This window comes from Halichoerus grypus, chromosome 13 (assembly GCF_964656455.1).
Source record: "Halichoerus grypus chromosome 13, mHalGry1.hap1.1, whole genome shotgun sequence".
NCBI lineage: Eukaryota > Metazoa > Chordata > Mammalia > Carnivora > Phocidae > Halichoerus > Halichoerus grypus.
In genome coordinates, this window is record NC_135724.1 from 82,116,644 (window position 1) to 82,132,259 (window position 15,616).

Below are 15,616 nucleotides of genomic sequence, written 5' to 3' on the forward strand. Positions count from 1 at the left end.
TTTATTTTTTTGAGAACGAGCCAGAGAGAAAGCACAAGCAGGGTGGGGGAGGCAGAGACAGAGGGAGAGGGAGAAGCAGGCTCCCCACTGAGCAGGGAGCCCAATGTGGGTCTCAGTCCCAGGACCTGGAGATCATGACCCGAGCTGAAGGCAGTCACTTCACAGACTGAGCCACCCAGGCACCCCAGAGAGTTCTTTATTTCTGAAACCACACAGATAAACTAATCAGTGTCCCTCCTATTTCCCATGATCCCTGTGTACATTTGGAATATCTGGTGAAGCATTTCATTCACTTAGCAAGTATTTATTGAGCATCTGCTGTGTGCCAGACACTGTCCCAGGCACTGAGAATACACTAGTTAACAACACAGAAATGCTTACATTCTAGTGGGGGAGATAGTTACTAACCAAGTCAGATGATTTATTACATTAGAAGATGCAAATTGCTGTAAACAAATACTAATCAGGGAGGGGTATTTGGGGGTGAGGGGAGAAGGCCATACTCAAGATGACATTTGAATGAAAACCTGAAAGGAGGCGAGGGCGCAGATTGCAGATCTCCAGGAAAGGAATGTTCCAGTCAAGGAGCTGAGAGTGCTGAGGCCCCAGGTGAGCACCACCAGGCGTGATGAAGGAACAGCAGGGAAGCCAGTGTGACCGGAGGCCTGGTGGAGGCAGGGAAGAGCAGGAATTGAGGTCAGAGGGGTAATGGGGGGAGAGTTTAAAGGACCTCTTAGGTCATCGTTAGGACTTGGGCTTATACTTTGAGCGAGGTGGAAAACCCGTGGAGAATTTGGGGCAGAGGGTTTTTGTGCTGTGACTTAGCTAACTGAAGCACTCAGGCTGCTGTGTGGAGGGGAGACTGTAGAGGGGCAGGTTTGAAGCTGGGGGCTCAGTTCGGGGACTGGTACAATACAGACGAAAGATGATGGGGACTTAGATGAGTGAGTGGGAAGTGTTCACATGTCTGGTAGACTTTGAGATAGAACGAATAGCACAGGTGGATGGGTTGAATGTGGCCTCAGAGCAAGCAAGCAAGGAGGCCAGGAGAACTCCAAGGTTTTCGGCCTAATTGCAATGGCAGAGTTGCCTTTACCTGAGAGGGGGATAACTGGGAGGGGAAGCATGGGTAAGGAGTTCGCCAGATAACCAGGTGGGGTTGTGGAGGAGCAGTGGGATATACAGGTCTGGAGTTTAGAGGAGAAATGCGTACTGGAAAATAAACTGAGGGATGTCAGTGGAGATAATATTTGAAACCGTGAGATGGGATGAGATCACCATGGAGTGAGCGTAGAAAGAGAAAGCATTAGCCCAAGGCGTGAATTTCCTAAGGCAGGTCCCCAGGGGCCAGCGGATTACAGACACCTCACCCCTGGTTCCTGAGCTTCAGCCAGTTGCCCCGGCTTTTCAGCTCTCTCTTGGATTTCCTTTTAGTAAATCTGAAGCCAAACAGGTCAGTGTTTTCTTGGATTTCAGCACGAATGATCTAGTGTTAGTTACAAAGGCAAAGTCGTAAATTGTGCTATCTGTTCCATGATAACAAGTGCTATGTGATCACGAACCAGTTATATTTTTCTTATTAAGTAGGCTTTTTACATCCTGTGATTAGTGTGAAGTAAAAAATAACGTAATCGAAGGCTTTAGTACCTTGATTCTCATTGACTTGTCTGTTTGTTTTCCAGAAAAGCTTTGACCTGGAAATACTATGCTAAAAAAATTCTCTACTACCTACGCCAACAGAAAATTTTAAATAACTTGAAGGCATTTCTTCAGCAGCCTGATGACTATGAATCGTATCTTGAAGGTGAGGCTCTGACAGTGATCTTCCGATAGGCAGCTAAGCTGTCGCTCAGAACAGTAGTGGAGACTGTCCCTGAGGGTGGCACAGCGGAAAAGTGAACTGTGCTGCATGGGCTTGTGGAGGTTAGACAGGCAAAACTGCCAAACTTGAAGCTAAGATTTTGCCAGAATGTTTGGCTGTTCGCTGAAGAGACAGTGTTTTCTCAAGATGCACCGTCAGTTCAAAGCATGAGGCTGGTAATTTAGCTAATGAGGTTAAATTCCCTTTTTCTAAGCTTTGAAGCATCATGTCCAAATCAGAAATAAATTTGTCCAGTTTTGTCTCCGTGTGACCTCAAGCAAATCCCTTCACCTCCCTGGTTGGAGTTTAATGAGGACGAAGTATTCTTGTGCATCAGTGAGTCTGCTTGTCCATAATGAGAAGTGAGGAGAAAGAAGTCGAGTGGACAGACACGATGAAGGGAATAACTTTGTTCCTGCTAAGTCAGACAAGAACAAAATGTGACTTCATTTTTTTAAACTAATTTAAATTCCTAGCATATTGCATAAGCACTGCCATAAATTATGGTTATGAAGTGCAGATACGACTGTTCATTCACTTTCATTCCCTGCTCCCTGTGACTTACCCAGTTCATCCATTTTTTTTCTTTCCAGTGTTGGCATGGTTGTGTCCCCATTCTATTTGCGTGGTTGTGCCGATTGTCACCACCTCTCCCGGCAGCCGCTTTCTAGGTGGCACTTGCTTTCCTGAGCCTCAAGGCCGCTGACACCTAGCGCCAGTCCAGCCTGAAACCTGGCCTTTTCACCACTCCCGTGTGGCTGGCTGATTTCCTTTTTTTTTTTTTTTTTTTTTTTAAATTAACTGCCTGCTTTTCAGTGCCTGCCATAATCTGGACCTCCCCGAAGCCCAGACCTTTGCCTGTTACTCTCAAAACACCCCCCTTTGCTCCAGCCAGGTCATTGTCTTCCTCCCGGCTTCGTATCTTCGTTAGTGTTACCCGTTTTTCTTAGAATTCCCTCTTAAATTCTGCGCGCCCACAGAAATTCAGTTCAAATTTAACTTCCATTGAGTTTCTGCTGACTCCTGCAGCGCTTGCAGATTTTACCTGCCCCAGAAGCCATACGTGCAGTAGCGTTGACTAGTAAACCACAGTGTAGTGTCTGTCCAGGTGTGTGCATTTTGTTCTCCAACTGATCGTTAAGTTTCTTGTGTCTCTTGACCTTACATTATTACAATCACTGCGTACTCCACAGTGCCTAGTGCAGATTCTTGTGTAAAAGTCTCATCATCTAGAAGGAAGTGAAAAATCTCTTTGCATTGATTAAACTCAAACATCCTCACCACCCTGGAATCTTCTGTGCATCCTGGAGTGCAGAGTCCCCCATCTTCTGTTTATTCCACATAATTTGACAGGCTTTGTTTTCTGTAGCTTACTTAAGAAGACGATGACTTTCTTTTTCATCTTCCAAATATAAAGTAACTCATCCAAATCAGTGGTATAGGCACTGGATAGCCATTGAAGGTTTTTGAGCAAGTAGTTGAGCAGGTGGAAGTCAGCTCCAGGGTTTTGATCCTTGGTGACTAACAAGAATAATCTGATAGCATTAATAGAGTCTAGGAATCATAGCATTAGGATGGAATGGACTTCAGCCAGCAGGTGAGGAAACCATCCCAAGAAAGCCCAGGAACCAATCCCTAGCTAAGGGGCAAAACTGGGACTAGGGTCCGAGTCTCTTGATGCCTGCTTGCAGCTCCTTGCAGTGTGAGTAGGGGGTCAAGAACCTGACCTCTTGAATTTAAAATGACTCCAAAAACAAGTCATAACTGCAGCTTCCCAAGTGAAAATGTCTTATAACCAAAAGATCAAGTCAGCCCTTTGGCATCTGGTTAGAAAATGGCCTCAGGCAGTAAAGAGCCGAGCTGGATTCCAGAGACAGTGTCTCCAGTGTACTTTGTACAGGTCTTTAGCTGCAGGTTCCCTGAGTGTTACTGTTTCTCTAATTCGAAAGTACAGTTCTCTCTGAAGTTCATTTACTGTTTCACCTTTGAGGGGTACAGTTTGTAGAAATCCCTCATTGAGGGCTTTCAACTTTTTTTTTTTTTAAAGTAAAGGGACTATCTTATGCCATTATGTTTTCAGAGTTACTGGAAAGAGCTCCTTTATAGCATTTATTTCTCTTTGTAATAGAATATGGAAATATGTTGTGTATCATGCCCTTTTTTGAGTCCATAACCTTTGAGAGAGGATTTGGTTTATTTTTTAAAAATAAAGTGTTTAAACTCCTTTGTTTTGAGAATGTGGCTCCTTCTCCATGTATTAGCAGCAAGGTCTGTCATCCACGAACAAAGCTTATCTGCTAGGATGGTGCAAAGAACTATGGCCCCAGGTGTCTGAGCTAAATGAGCAACCGAGAGGAAAAGGGTAAAAATAGGACCTTCCTCAGTAATTCCTGTTCGTTTGCAGGTGCTGTATATATTGACCAGTACTGCAATCCTCTCTCTGACATCAGCCTCAAAGACATCCAGGCCCAGATTGACAGCATCGTGGAGCTTGTTTGCAAAACCCTCCGGGGCATCAACACTCGACACCCCAGCTTGGCCTTCAAGGCAGGTGTGGAATTGCTTTGGATCCAACTGTATTTGCAAAAGAAAACCTTGCAGAGGATTTGTGGATATGAGAAACTCTGCAGGATGTTTCTGTTACGCCACCAGAAAAGCAGTTAATGACACCACCATGTTCACCTGGAAATGCGAAAGACTTTAAGTTCATATTCGTTTCTCCACCCTGGACTGGCGGCACCTGCTGGGTCCTTTTGGGAGACTGGTACGGGTTTGGGACACTGGTCACAACGTGGGGAGTGCTTGTGTCCTCAGAGTAGATCTCTGTGTTTCAGGTGAATCCTCCATGATAATGGAGATAGAACTCCAGAGCCAGGTGCTGGATGCCATGAACTATGTCCTTTACGACCAACTCAAGTTTAAGGGGAACCGGATGGATTACTATAATGCCCTCAACTTGTACATGCACCAGGTAAATGCGGGTGAATTAAAACAGAATAATATGTATTTTTTAAGCTAATTTCTGACAAATTGTATCATTTTTGAGGGCAAATATATTGTCTTTTCATCTCTCAATGCCCGGTGAAACGCATTTTTGCCTCTACCATCAGGTTCTTGCTATGGGTTTTTATTTTTCTCTGTGTGAAAACCCTTGAGATCATTTCCTGTCTAGAAATAGGTATTTCTCTTACTTTGTTTGGTCAGTTTGTATCTTACGAACACAAAACCGTGAAACTAATCAGGTCTGTTTTCTGCACTGGCCTCTAGAATGGCCAGAGGAAATTTGGCCGGCCATATCATTGATACTTTTAGTTTTAATGTGCTTCGTCCTTAGCACCGTTTTCAAATCTATTCTGTTGCCCCATATGTACCTTAAATTTTTTCTGTCATATTTTACACACTTTCCTTGAAATGGCCTTTCATTCTTTTTGGAAGAAGCACACCTTAAATCACAGATCTGCAAACTTTCTCTGTCAAGGGCCAGACGTTTTGGCTCTGCAGGCCATATGCTTTGTGTCCTCAGTGCTCAGTCTGCCACTGGAGTTGAAAGGAGACATGGACATTGCAAAAACAATGAGTGTGGCTGTGTTCCCATGAAACCTTCTATACGGACATGGAAATGTGAATTTCATGTAATTTTTATGTGTCACGAAATAGTATTCTTTTGACGATTTTTCTAAAACACTAAAAAATGTTAAAACTCTTCTTATGCAGGCCATACAAAAACAGGCGATGGACTAGATTTTGGCCCACAGACTGCAGTTTGCAGACCCCCGATCTAAATAAATCAAATATTGCTCCACAGAAACCTAGCGTCATTCCCGATGCACGTGGGGGCCCTGTAAGAACTCTGCGTTGCAGGAATGACAAGGTCTGGTTCCTTTCCATGAAGCTAAAGGATTTTTTTCTCCTTTAGGTTTTGATTCGCAGAACAGGAATCCCGATCAGCATGTCTCTGCTCTACTTGACAATTGCCCGGCAGTTGGGGGTCCCACTGGAACCTGTCAACTTCCCCAGTCACTTCTTGTTAAGGTGGTGCCAGGGTGCAGAAGGGTGAGCCACCTATGCCACATTGTGATTGGGCCTCAGGATTCACTCCCACGGTGCTGAGAGGAAGAGCAGGAACTGAACAGAGAGGTTCACCAGAGCACTGGGGGTGGGCCAGCTGTCTGGTTCCTTGGCCATCAGTGTCGAGAGTCTGGTTCTGGGAGAAGGGCACTCTGGATTTCTGTGTATTCTTTCTTAAAGCTGCATGTGAATTTACAATTCTCTCTCTCTATAAAGAGTAGGACTAGGAGCTCAGGGTTTTGGGTGGGTCTCTTAAGTCCCTTGTTGCAAAGCAGATCAGATCAAAGAGGTTTTTTGTTTTAAGGAATTCTGCTTTTTTTTTTTTTTAAAGTGTTTATTTAAATTCCAGGTAGTTAACATACAGTGTAATATTAGTTTCAGGTGATTTAGCACTTCTTTAGACTATCCAGTGCTCATCACAAGTGCATGCTCTAATCCCCATCACCTATTTCATCCTTCCCACCACGCCCCACCCACCTCCCCTCTGGTAACCATCAGCTTGTTCTCTGTAGTTAATAGTCTGTTTCTTGATTTGTCTCTCTTTTTTTTTCCCCTTTGCTCTTCTCTTTGTTAAATTCCACATATGAGTGAAATCATATGGTATTTGTCTTTTTCTGACTGACTTATTTTGCTTAGCTTTACATCCATCCATGTTGTTGCAAATGGCAAGATTTCATTCTTTTTTATGGCTGAGTAATATTCCATTGTGTATAAGTATACCACTTCTTTCTCCACTTATCTGTTGATGGACACTTGGGCTGTTTCCACAGTTTGGCTATTGTAGAGAATGCTGCTATAAACACATCCACAGCAACGCATGTTGTTTCCTGTGTTACTGAGTTTAGCCATTCTGACAGGTGTGAGGTGATGGCTCCTTATAGATTTGATTTGCATTTCTCTAATAATGAGTGATATTGAACATCTTGTCATGTGTCTGTTGGCTATCTGGATGTCTTCTTTGAGAAAATGTCTATTCATGTCTTCTGCCCAGTGTTTAACTGGATCATTCGTTTTTTTGGGTGCTGAGTTTTGTAAGGGTTTGTTGTTTATATTTTTTGATAATCTCTACACCCAACGCAGGGCTCAAACTCACAACCCCGAGATCAAGAGTCGCACACTTCACTGACTGAGCCAGCCAGGCACCCCAATATAAGTTCTTTATAGGTTTTGGATACTAACCCTTTATCAGAAATGTCATTTGCAAATATCTTCTCCCATTCCGTAGGTTGCCTTTTGGTTTTGTTGATTATTTCCTTCACTGTACAGAAGCTTTTTATTTTGATGAAATCCCAGTAGTGTATTTTTGCTTTTGTTTCCCTTGCCTCAGGAGACGTATCTAAAAAGAAGTTGCTATGGCTGACGTCAGAGAGGTTACTGCCTGTGTTCTCTAGGATTTTAATGGTTTCATATTTCACATTTAAGTCTTTCATCCATTTTGAATTTTTTGTATTTGACTCTTTTGCATATTGCTGTCCAGTTTTCCCAACACCATTTGTTGAAGAGACTGTCTTTTTCCCACTGGATGTTCTTTCCTGCTTTGTCAAAGTTTAATTGACCATATAATAGAGGGTTTATTTCTGGGTTTTCTGTTCTGTTCTATTGATCTATGTGTCTGTTTTTGTGCCAGTGCCATTTGTAATATACTTGTAATACACAGCTTTGTAATATGCTGGAAGTCTGGAATTGTGATGCCTCCAGCTTTGCTTTGCCTTTTCGAGGTTGCTTTGGCTATTTGGGGTCTTTTGTAGTTCCATACAAATTTTAAGATTGTTCTAGCTCTGTGAAAAATGCTAGTGGTATTTTGATAGGGATTGTATTAAATGTGTAGATTGCTTTGGGTAGTATAGACATTTTAACAATATTTGTTCTTCCAACGCATGAACATGGGATGCCTTTTCTTTGTGTCATCTTTGATTTCTTTCATCAGTGTTTTATAGTTTTCAGAGTACAGGTCTTTCACTTCTTTGGTTAGGTTTATTCCTAAGTATCTTACTGGTTTGGGTGCAATTGTAAATGGAATTGATTCCTTATTTTCTCTTTCTGCTGCTTCATTTTTGGTGTATAGAAATGCAACAGATTTCTGTAGGTGGATTTTGTATCCTGTGACTTCACTGAATTCGTGTATCAGTTCTAGCAGTTACTTTGGTGGAATCTTTTGGGTTTTCTATATAGAGTATTGTGTCATCTGCAAATAGTGAAAGTTTGACTTCTTCCTTGCCCGTTTGGATGCCTTTCATTTCTTTTTGTGTCCCATAGCTGTGGCTAGGACTTCCAGTACTATGTTAAGTGACAGTGGTGAGAGTGGACATCCTTGTCTTGTTCCTGACCGTAGAGGAAAAGCTCTCTGTTTTTCCCCATTGAGGATGATATTAGCTGTGGGTTTTTCATATATGGTCTTTATATTATGTTGAGGTATGTTTTCTCTAAACCTACTTTGTTGAGTGTTTTTATCATGAGTGGATGTTGTATTTTGTCAAGTGCTTTTTCTGCATCTATTGAAATGATCATCTGGTTCTTTTATTAATGTGGTGTATCACATTGATTGATTTGTGACTATGGAACCACCCTTGCAACCCAGGAATAAATCCCACTTGAATGTAGTGAATGATTCTTTTAATGTATTGTTAGATTCGGTTTGCTAGTATTTTGTCGAGAATTTTTGCATCCATGTTCTTCAAGGATATTGGCCTTTAGTTCTGTTTTTGTTTTAAGATTTTATTTGAGAGAAAGAGTGTGTGCCCACACGCGTGCACACGTGTGCACCAATGTGGGGAGGGACAGAAGAGGAGGGAGAACTAACTCCGTGCCGAGCGTGGAGCGTGACTCAGGGCTCAGTCTCATGACCCAGTGATCATGACCCCGTGATCATGACCCCAGCCGAAATCGAGTCTGATGCTCAACTGACTGAGCCACCCAGGCGCCCCTTTAGTTCTCTTTTTTAGTGGAGTTTTTATCTGGTTTTGGAATCAAGGTAGTGCTGGCCTCATAGAAGGAATTTGGAAGTTTTCCTTCCTTTTCTATTTTTTGGAATAGTTTAAGAAGAATAAGTAGTAACTCTTCTTTAAATGTTTGGTAGAGGGGCGCCTGGGTGGCTCAGTCGTTAAGCGTCTGCCTTCGGCTCAGGTCATGATCTCAGGGTCCTGGGATCGAGCCTCGCATCGGGCTCCCTGCTCCGCGGGAAGCCTGCTTCTCCCTCTCCCACTCCCCCTGCTTGTGTTCCTTCTCTCATTTTGTCTCTCTCTGTCAAATAAATGAATAAAATCTTTAAAAAATAAAAAAAAATAAATGTGTGGTAGAATTTACCTGTGAAGTCATCTGGCCTTGGACTTTGTTGGGAGATTTTTTTTTTTTATTAGTGATTCAGTTTCTTTGCTGGTTATTGCTCTGTTCAAGTTTTCTATTTATTTCTGTTTGTTTTGGTAGTTTACATGTTTCTAGGAATTAATCCGTTTCTTCCAGATTGTCTGATTTGGTGACATATAATTTTTCATATTCTCTTACAATTGTATATATTTCTATGGTGTTGGTTGTTATTTCTCCTGTCTCATTTGTGATTTTATTTATTTGGGTCCTTTCTCTTTTGAAAAGTCTGGCTAGAGGTTTATCAATTTTATTAATTTTTTTCAAAGAACCAATACCTGGTTTCATTAATCTGTTCTACCAGGGGTTTTTTTGGTTTGTTTCTGTATCGTTTACTTCTCCTCTAATCTTTCTTATTTCCCTTCTTCTGCTGACTTTAGGTTTCATTTCTTGTTCTTTTTCTATCTCCCAAGGTTGGATTGTTTATTTGAGATTTTTCTTGCTTCTTAAGGTATTATATTGCTTTATTGCTATATACTTTCCTCTTATGACCACCTTTGCTACATCCCAGAGGTTTTGGACAGTTGTGTTTTCATTTTCATTTATTTTCATGTATTTTTTTAATTTCTTTCTTGATTTCCTGGTTGACCCATTCATTGTTTAGTAACATGTTATTTATCTCCACATATTTGTGGTCTCTCCAAATTTTTTCTTGTGGTTGACTTCACGTTTCATAGTGTTGTGATCAGAAAAGATGCATGGTATGGTCTCAATCTTTTTGTATTTGTTGAGGCCTGATTTGTGACCCAGTATGTGATGTGTTCTGGAGAATGTCTCATGTGTACTTAAAAAGAATGTGTATTCTGCCATTTTAGGATGAAGTGTTCTGAATATATCTGTGAAGTCCATCTAGATCAAAGAGTTCTTAAAGAAAGTCTTACTTTGTAGTCTTCCATTAAATCTCCCCCCCTCCCTCCTCACCAGAGAGAGAAGTGGGGGAGGGCACAGAAGAAGGTGGGGGAGAGGACAGAGTAGCTGTGTTCTCACTCATGTGCAAAGCAAATGCTCGATTTCTTATCAGCTGGAGATTAGCTTTTCTGAGTTCACCAAATAGGCAGAACTGTCTTCTCATTAAATGTGCCATTTAGAGGAAAAAGAAACAACGTTATTGAATTATATCCTGTTCTTTGAATGACCGTGATACCCTCTGGTGAGTGGAATAATAGAAAATACCTGAGCTTTGAAGTCGGGCAGAGTTCAGACCTCAGCTTCCTCTGAGCCTGTTTTTTACTCTGTGAAAATGGAGCACATGTTTTTCAAGTGGTTTGGAGGATTGAGATGACCCAGTGCTTTACACATCTAGTAGAATTTGTTATGCATACCTAGAAGAAAAGTGTAACTCATCTCTGTATTTCGTTTTGGTTTTTTTTTCTTTAAGATTTATTTATTTGAGGGGCGCCTGGGTGGCTCAGTCGTTAAGCGTCTGCCTTCGGCTCAGGTCATGATCCTGGGGTCCTTGATTGAGCCCTGCATCGGGCTCCCTGCTCCGTGGGAAGCCTGCTTCTCCCTCTCCCACTCCCTCTGCTTGTGTTCCCTCTCTCACTTTGTCTCTCGCTGTCAAATAAATAAAATCTTTTTTAAAAAAAGATTTATTTATTTGAGAGAGAGCGTGCACACATAAGGTGGGGGAGGGGCAGAGGGCAAAGGAGAGAGAGAATCTCAAGCAGACTCCACACTCAGTGTGGAGCCTGACTTCGGGGCTCCATCCCAGGATCCTGAGATCATGACCTGAGCCGAAATCAAGAGTCAGACATCCGCTCAACCAGCTGAGCCACCCAGGCGCCCCACTCGTCTCTGTACTTCTGCACCTAGTTTAAGAAATAAAACACTTGGGGCGCCTGGGTGGCTCAGTCGTTAAGCGTCTGCCTTCGGCTCAGGTCATGATCCCAGGGTCCTGGGATCGAGCCCCGCATCGGGCTCCCAGCTCCGCGGGAAGCCTGCTTCTCCCTCTCCCACTCCCCCTGCTTGTGTCCCCTCTTTCGCTGTGTCTCTCTCCGTCACATAAATAAATAAAATCTTTAAAAAAAAAAAAAAAAGAAATAAAACACTTATCGTTGGAACCTCCTGGGTATGCTTCCTCATCCCCTTCTTCCTCCTCTGCAGAGATATCCACCAGTTAATCTGAAAGTTTTGTTATTTCCATGCAAATTTTTATAGTTCATTACATATGTATATTTCCTTAAATGGTATGTATGGGCTTCCCTTCTTTTCCAAATATCTATTTCTGAAAATGTGTTGCATGGCTTCTTTTTTGGATAGCAGACACCCATTTTCCGTTACTGTAAATGGGAAATATGCTTTTTCAGCCCATTCTCTCTCCCTAAATAACCCGACCAATTTCCCCAAATACCTCAAAAATATTCTTAAATGACCCTGTAATAATCCACCAAGGATCTCTGCGTGATATAAAGCATTTAAAACTCCAATTACCGTGTTATTTGCCGTAGTAACCTATTGCTGGGTACAGTTGTGCGTGGTAACTGTCGTTCTCCCTTCGGCTACAGCGGATGTACCCCAGCAGTGCAGCTGAGCAGTGAAGTAATTTGTTAGCACCCCGGGCACCTGGCAGGAGTAAGCACTGCGCCCCCTGGCTGGGTCCTCGGGAAGGGGGAAGCCGGTGAGAATAGTGGGGGATACACCGCTCGTGAAGCGTCAGCGGGGCTGTGGGCCCTCCACGTCCTCACTTCCACCCACGTTCCTCGTGCCTTTGGTCGCGGCTCTGTCCCTGCGCCAAGGCCATATTGTCTTACTTACTGTAACTCTATCATTAACCGCTACCCACTGGTCAGACCCCCATCGAGTTCTTCAAAATTCCCTTGGCTGTCCTTAGCCTCTTGCTCTTCTATAGATTTAGAATCCGTTTACCAGGCTTCTTCAAAAGCCCGTACGGATATTGATTGGCACCAGAGCTTGCTTTGGATTGGATTCATAGATGAATACGAGCAATACTGTCAGTGTTTCACTACTGAGTCTGTTTGTGAATGTGATACTTCCCCCCACATTTGTCTTTGATGTCCTTAAGAAGATTTTTATTTATTTACTTACTTTTAGAGAGGGAGGGGGAGAGGGAGAGAAAGAGAGAATCTTAAGTAGGCTCCACACTCAGCTCAGAGCCCGACTCGGGGCTCAATCTCATGACCCTGAGATCATGACCTGAGCCAAAATCAAGAGTTAGACGCTTAACTCAATGAGTCACCCAGGTGCCCCCTTAAAAAGATTTTATTGTTTTCTTCATGGAGTTCTTTGACTTTTTGCTAGTTTTATTCATTAAGAACCTTAAAATTTTGTAGCTATTGTAAATGGTAATTTTTAAAATTACATTTGCTAAGTGTTGATGATACAGGGATAAGATTGATATTTAGGTAAAGATCTGATAATCCCTTTGTGGAATAAATTATTAGAGCTCATTGTCAACTCTTGGGTTTTCTGTGTAGAGCGTCATATTGCCTGTGAATCATGACAGTTTTGTTTCTTTTCTTTCTAGCCCTTGTACGTTTCTGTTTCTTGTACTTATTCTGCAGACTGGGTCCTCTTGCACAAAGTTGAGTGGAAACAGTGATAGCGGGTACCCTTGTCTTAGGGTAGGACTTTAGGTGGAATGCTTTTATTTATTTATTTATTTATTTATTTTTAAAGATTTTATCCATTCAGGGACACCTGGGTGGCTCAGTTGGTTAAGCATCTGCCTTTGGCTCAGGTCATGATCCCGGGGTCCTGGGATCAAGTCCTGCATCGGGGTCCTTGCTCAGCATGGAGCCTGCTTCCTCTCTGCCTGCCACTTTCCCTGCTCGTGCGCTCGCTCGCTCGCTCGCTCTCTGACAAATAAAAGCTTTAAAAAAATAGATTTTATCCATTCATTTGAGAGAGAGAGAGCACAAGCAGGGGGAGCAGTGGAGGGAGAAGGAGAAGCAGACTCCCTGCTGAGCAGGGAGCCTGATGCGGAACTTGATCCTAGGACCCTGGGATCATGACCTGAGCCAAAGGCAGACGCTTAACCAACTGAGCCACCCAAGCGCCCCTACGTGGAATGCTTTTAAAATTTCATTGTCAAGTATGACGTTTGGGGTATTTCCTTTCATTGGGATTATCAGAGCTGCCTTCTAAATTTCTAGTTTGCTTCAGTTTTATTAAAAAGTGGGCATTAGGGGCACCTGGGTGGCTCAGTCGGGTAAGTGTCTGCCTTCGACTCAGGTCATGAACCCGGGGCCCAGGGATCGAGTCTCTCAGCGGGGAGCCTGCTTCTCTCTCTGCCTGCCGCTTCTCCTCCTTGTGCGCTTTCTCTCTCTCTCTGACAAATAAATAAATAAAATCTTTAAAAAAAAAAAAAGCGGGCATTAGATTTATTTTTTATTTTTTTTAAAGATTTTATTTATTAGGGAGATCATGAGCAGGGGAGAGGGGCAGAGGGAGAAGCAGGCTCCCCGCTGAGCAAGGAGCCCGATGAGGGACTCGATCCCAGGAACCTCAGGATCATGATCTGAGCCAAAGACAGATGCTCCCACTGAGCCACACAGGCACCCAGCATTAGATTTTTTTCCCCCCAGAATCTCCTGTGTCTACTTACAGAATCATATGGTTTTCTCTTTTAGACTGTGTGTGCTGAAATAGATTTTTTAACATTCAATTCTCCTTTCATTCTTGAGGTACATCTATCTTAGTCATATGGATTTTTAAAAATACATTGTTGTAGGATTTGCTCGTGTTTTATTTAGGATTTTTGCCTATAAATTTGTGTGTATATGCGTGGTTCTCCTAGACTCATAAAAAAAGTTGTCTTGCCACAGAAAGGATATTGATAGGACTCTAGGAAGGAATCTGCCTGGGCTTTTTAAAGCGGCCGAAGAGAACATCTCTTACGTGGCTTGCAGTGGGCCTAAGATCAAAGTGGAACAGTCGCTCAAGAAAAAATACACAACGATCCCTGAAACAAAGACCCACTAAATCCCTCAGGAATCCTCATAGAATGTTCTTGGTAATGTGGTGAGGACTTGCTTTTTGTGACCTCCTACCACCGCTCCACCCAGCGAGGGCTACCACCTTGTTCGAGAGCACGGTTCATGGGAGGGGCGGCACGGTCGAGTGCAGGGGCTCTGCTCTCTGGTCTGGCGCGCACTCCCAGGCTGAGCCCTGGCTGACCACCTGAGCATGTCTGCGGAGTTGGGGGCAGAACACTACTGGGCAGGGCTCCATAACTTTCCTCACAGCCCCAGGGACCCAGGGCCCACAGACACGAACTGTGCCAGTCTGGAGAGTGCAGAGAGGCCTCGGGCCGAACATCAGATTGAGCATCTTGTAGACCAGGTTAATAAATTCTAGTTTGTTCTCAAACTTGGTTCAATCTGGCTTAATCTTCCCCCCAAAGCTGTGTGTGATGACATACATCAGTGCTGTTCCTTAAACATCTGTGTCTTGCAGTCTTAACGCAGCAGGGCATGTATAAAGGGTCAGATTTTGAACTTTAGACAAGGCTTTAATATTTTAAGTAGAAATGCTGCTTTGTTCATATTCAGGCTCTAATTTGAGCTACTTACCGGTGTCGGGTTGGTGGTTAGATATTGCCTTGTTTAGCTCTGAGCCGAGATCCGGCTAATAACTACATGTGCCGTTCACATAGGGCGAGCCTGGACATCTTTGACTACATCTACATAGATGCCTTCGGGAAGGGGAAGCAGCTGACGGTAAAGGAGTGTGAATACTTGATCGGCCAGCACGTGGCAGCGGCGCTGTATGGGGTGGTCAACGTGAAGAAGGTGTTACAGCGAATGGTGGGAAACCTTTTAAGCCTGGGAAAGCGGTAAGGTTTTCTTGGTTTTCCAGCGCTTGTGCCGAGTGCGTGTGTTTGGAGGCACTATGGCCTTACAGAGGATTTTATTCGATGTGCTAATGGTGGACTCAGCGAGGCCATGGATGTTGTGGGACACAGTTGGGATTATCTACAGCTGTCGACCCACTCTGGGAAGAAACTCATCCCCGTGACATGATGCTGTCCCGGTTTAAGATGTGCTAAGTGACTCCTCTTGGACACCTTCGAAGCGCACTTGCGCAAGCTCTCCGTAATACTGAAAGCATTCTTCAGTAACAAGAGTATTTTAGATTGGTAAAGGTTATTTTTCAGGGGCAGGATGTCCTCAGGTCCAAGTGCTTTGTCATCTCTTGATTTATACATTTCTATCACTTAGATAAGAAACAAAAGTATGAAACTATTTTGCTTCTGAGTCCAAGGAAATTTGTCTTACAGGGAAAATAGAAGGTTGTATGTTGGAGTCATAGTTTTCTGCCTCAGGGTGGAATTCTTTGTTTCTTTTTAAATAGATTTTTTTAGAGCAA

The 15,616-nt window shown here is 43.2% G+C and overlaps 1 protein-coding gene across 5 annotated transcripts in view; it reads left to right on the forward strand.

Annotated features, from left to right (window-relative positions):
* FBXO21 (F-box protein 21) overlaps positions 1-15,616 on the forward strand; it is a 46,786-nt gene that overhangs the window by 9,041 nt on the left and 22,129 nt on the right. For all 5 annotated transcript variants that reach the window (XM_036115847.2, XM_036115848.2, XM_078060923.1 and 2 more), the window contains 5 exons: positions 1,683-1,804; positions 4,266-4,412; positions 4,696-4,832; positions 5,778-5,914; positions 14,904-15,083. In XM_036115847.2, coding sequence (XP_035971740.1) covers positions 1,683-1,804; positions 4,266-4,412; positions 4,696-4,832; positions 5,778-5,914; positions 14,904-15,083 — 723 coding nt within the window. The remainder of the gene's footprint in view (positions 1-1,682; positions 1,805-4,265; positions 4,413-4,695; positions 4,833-5,777; positions 5,915-14,903; positions 15,084-15,616) is intronic.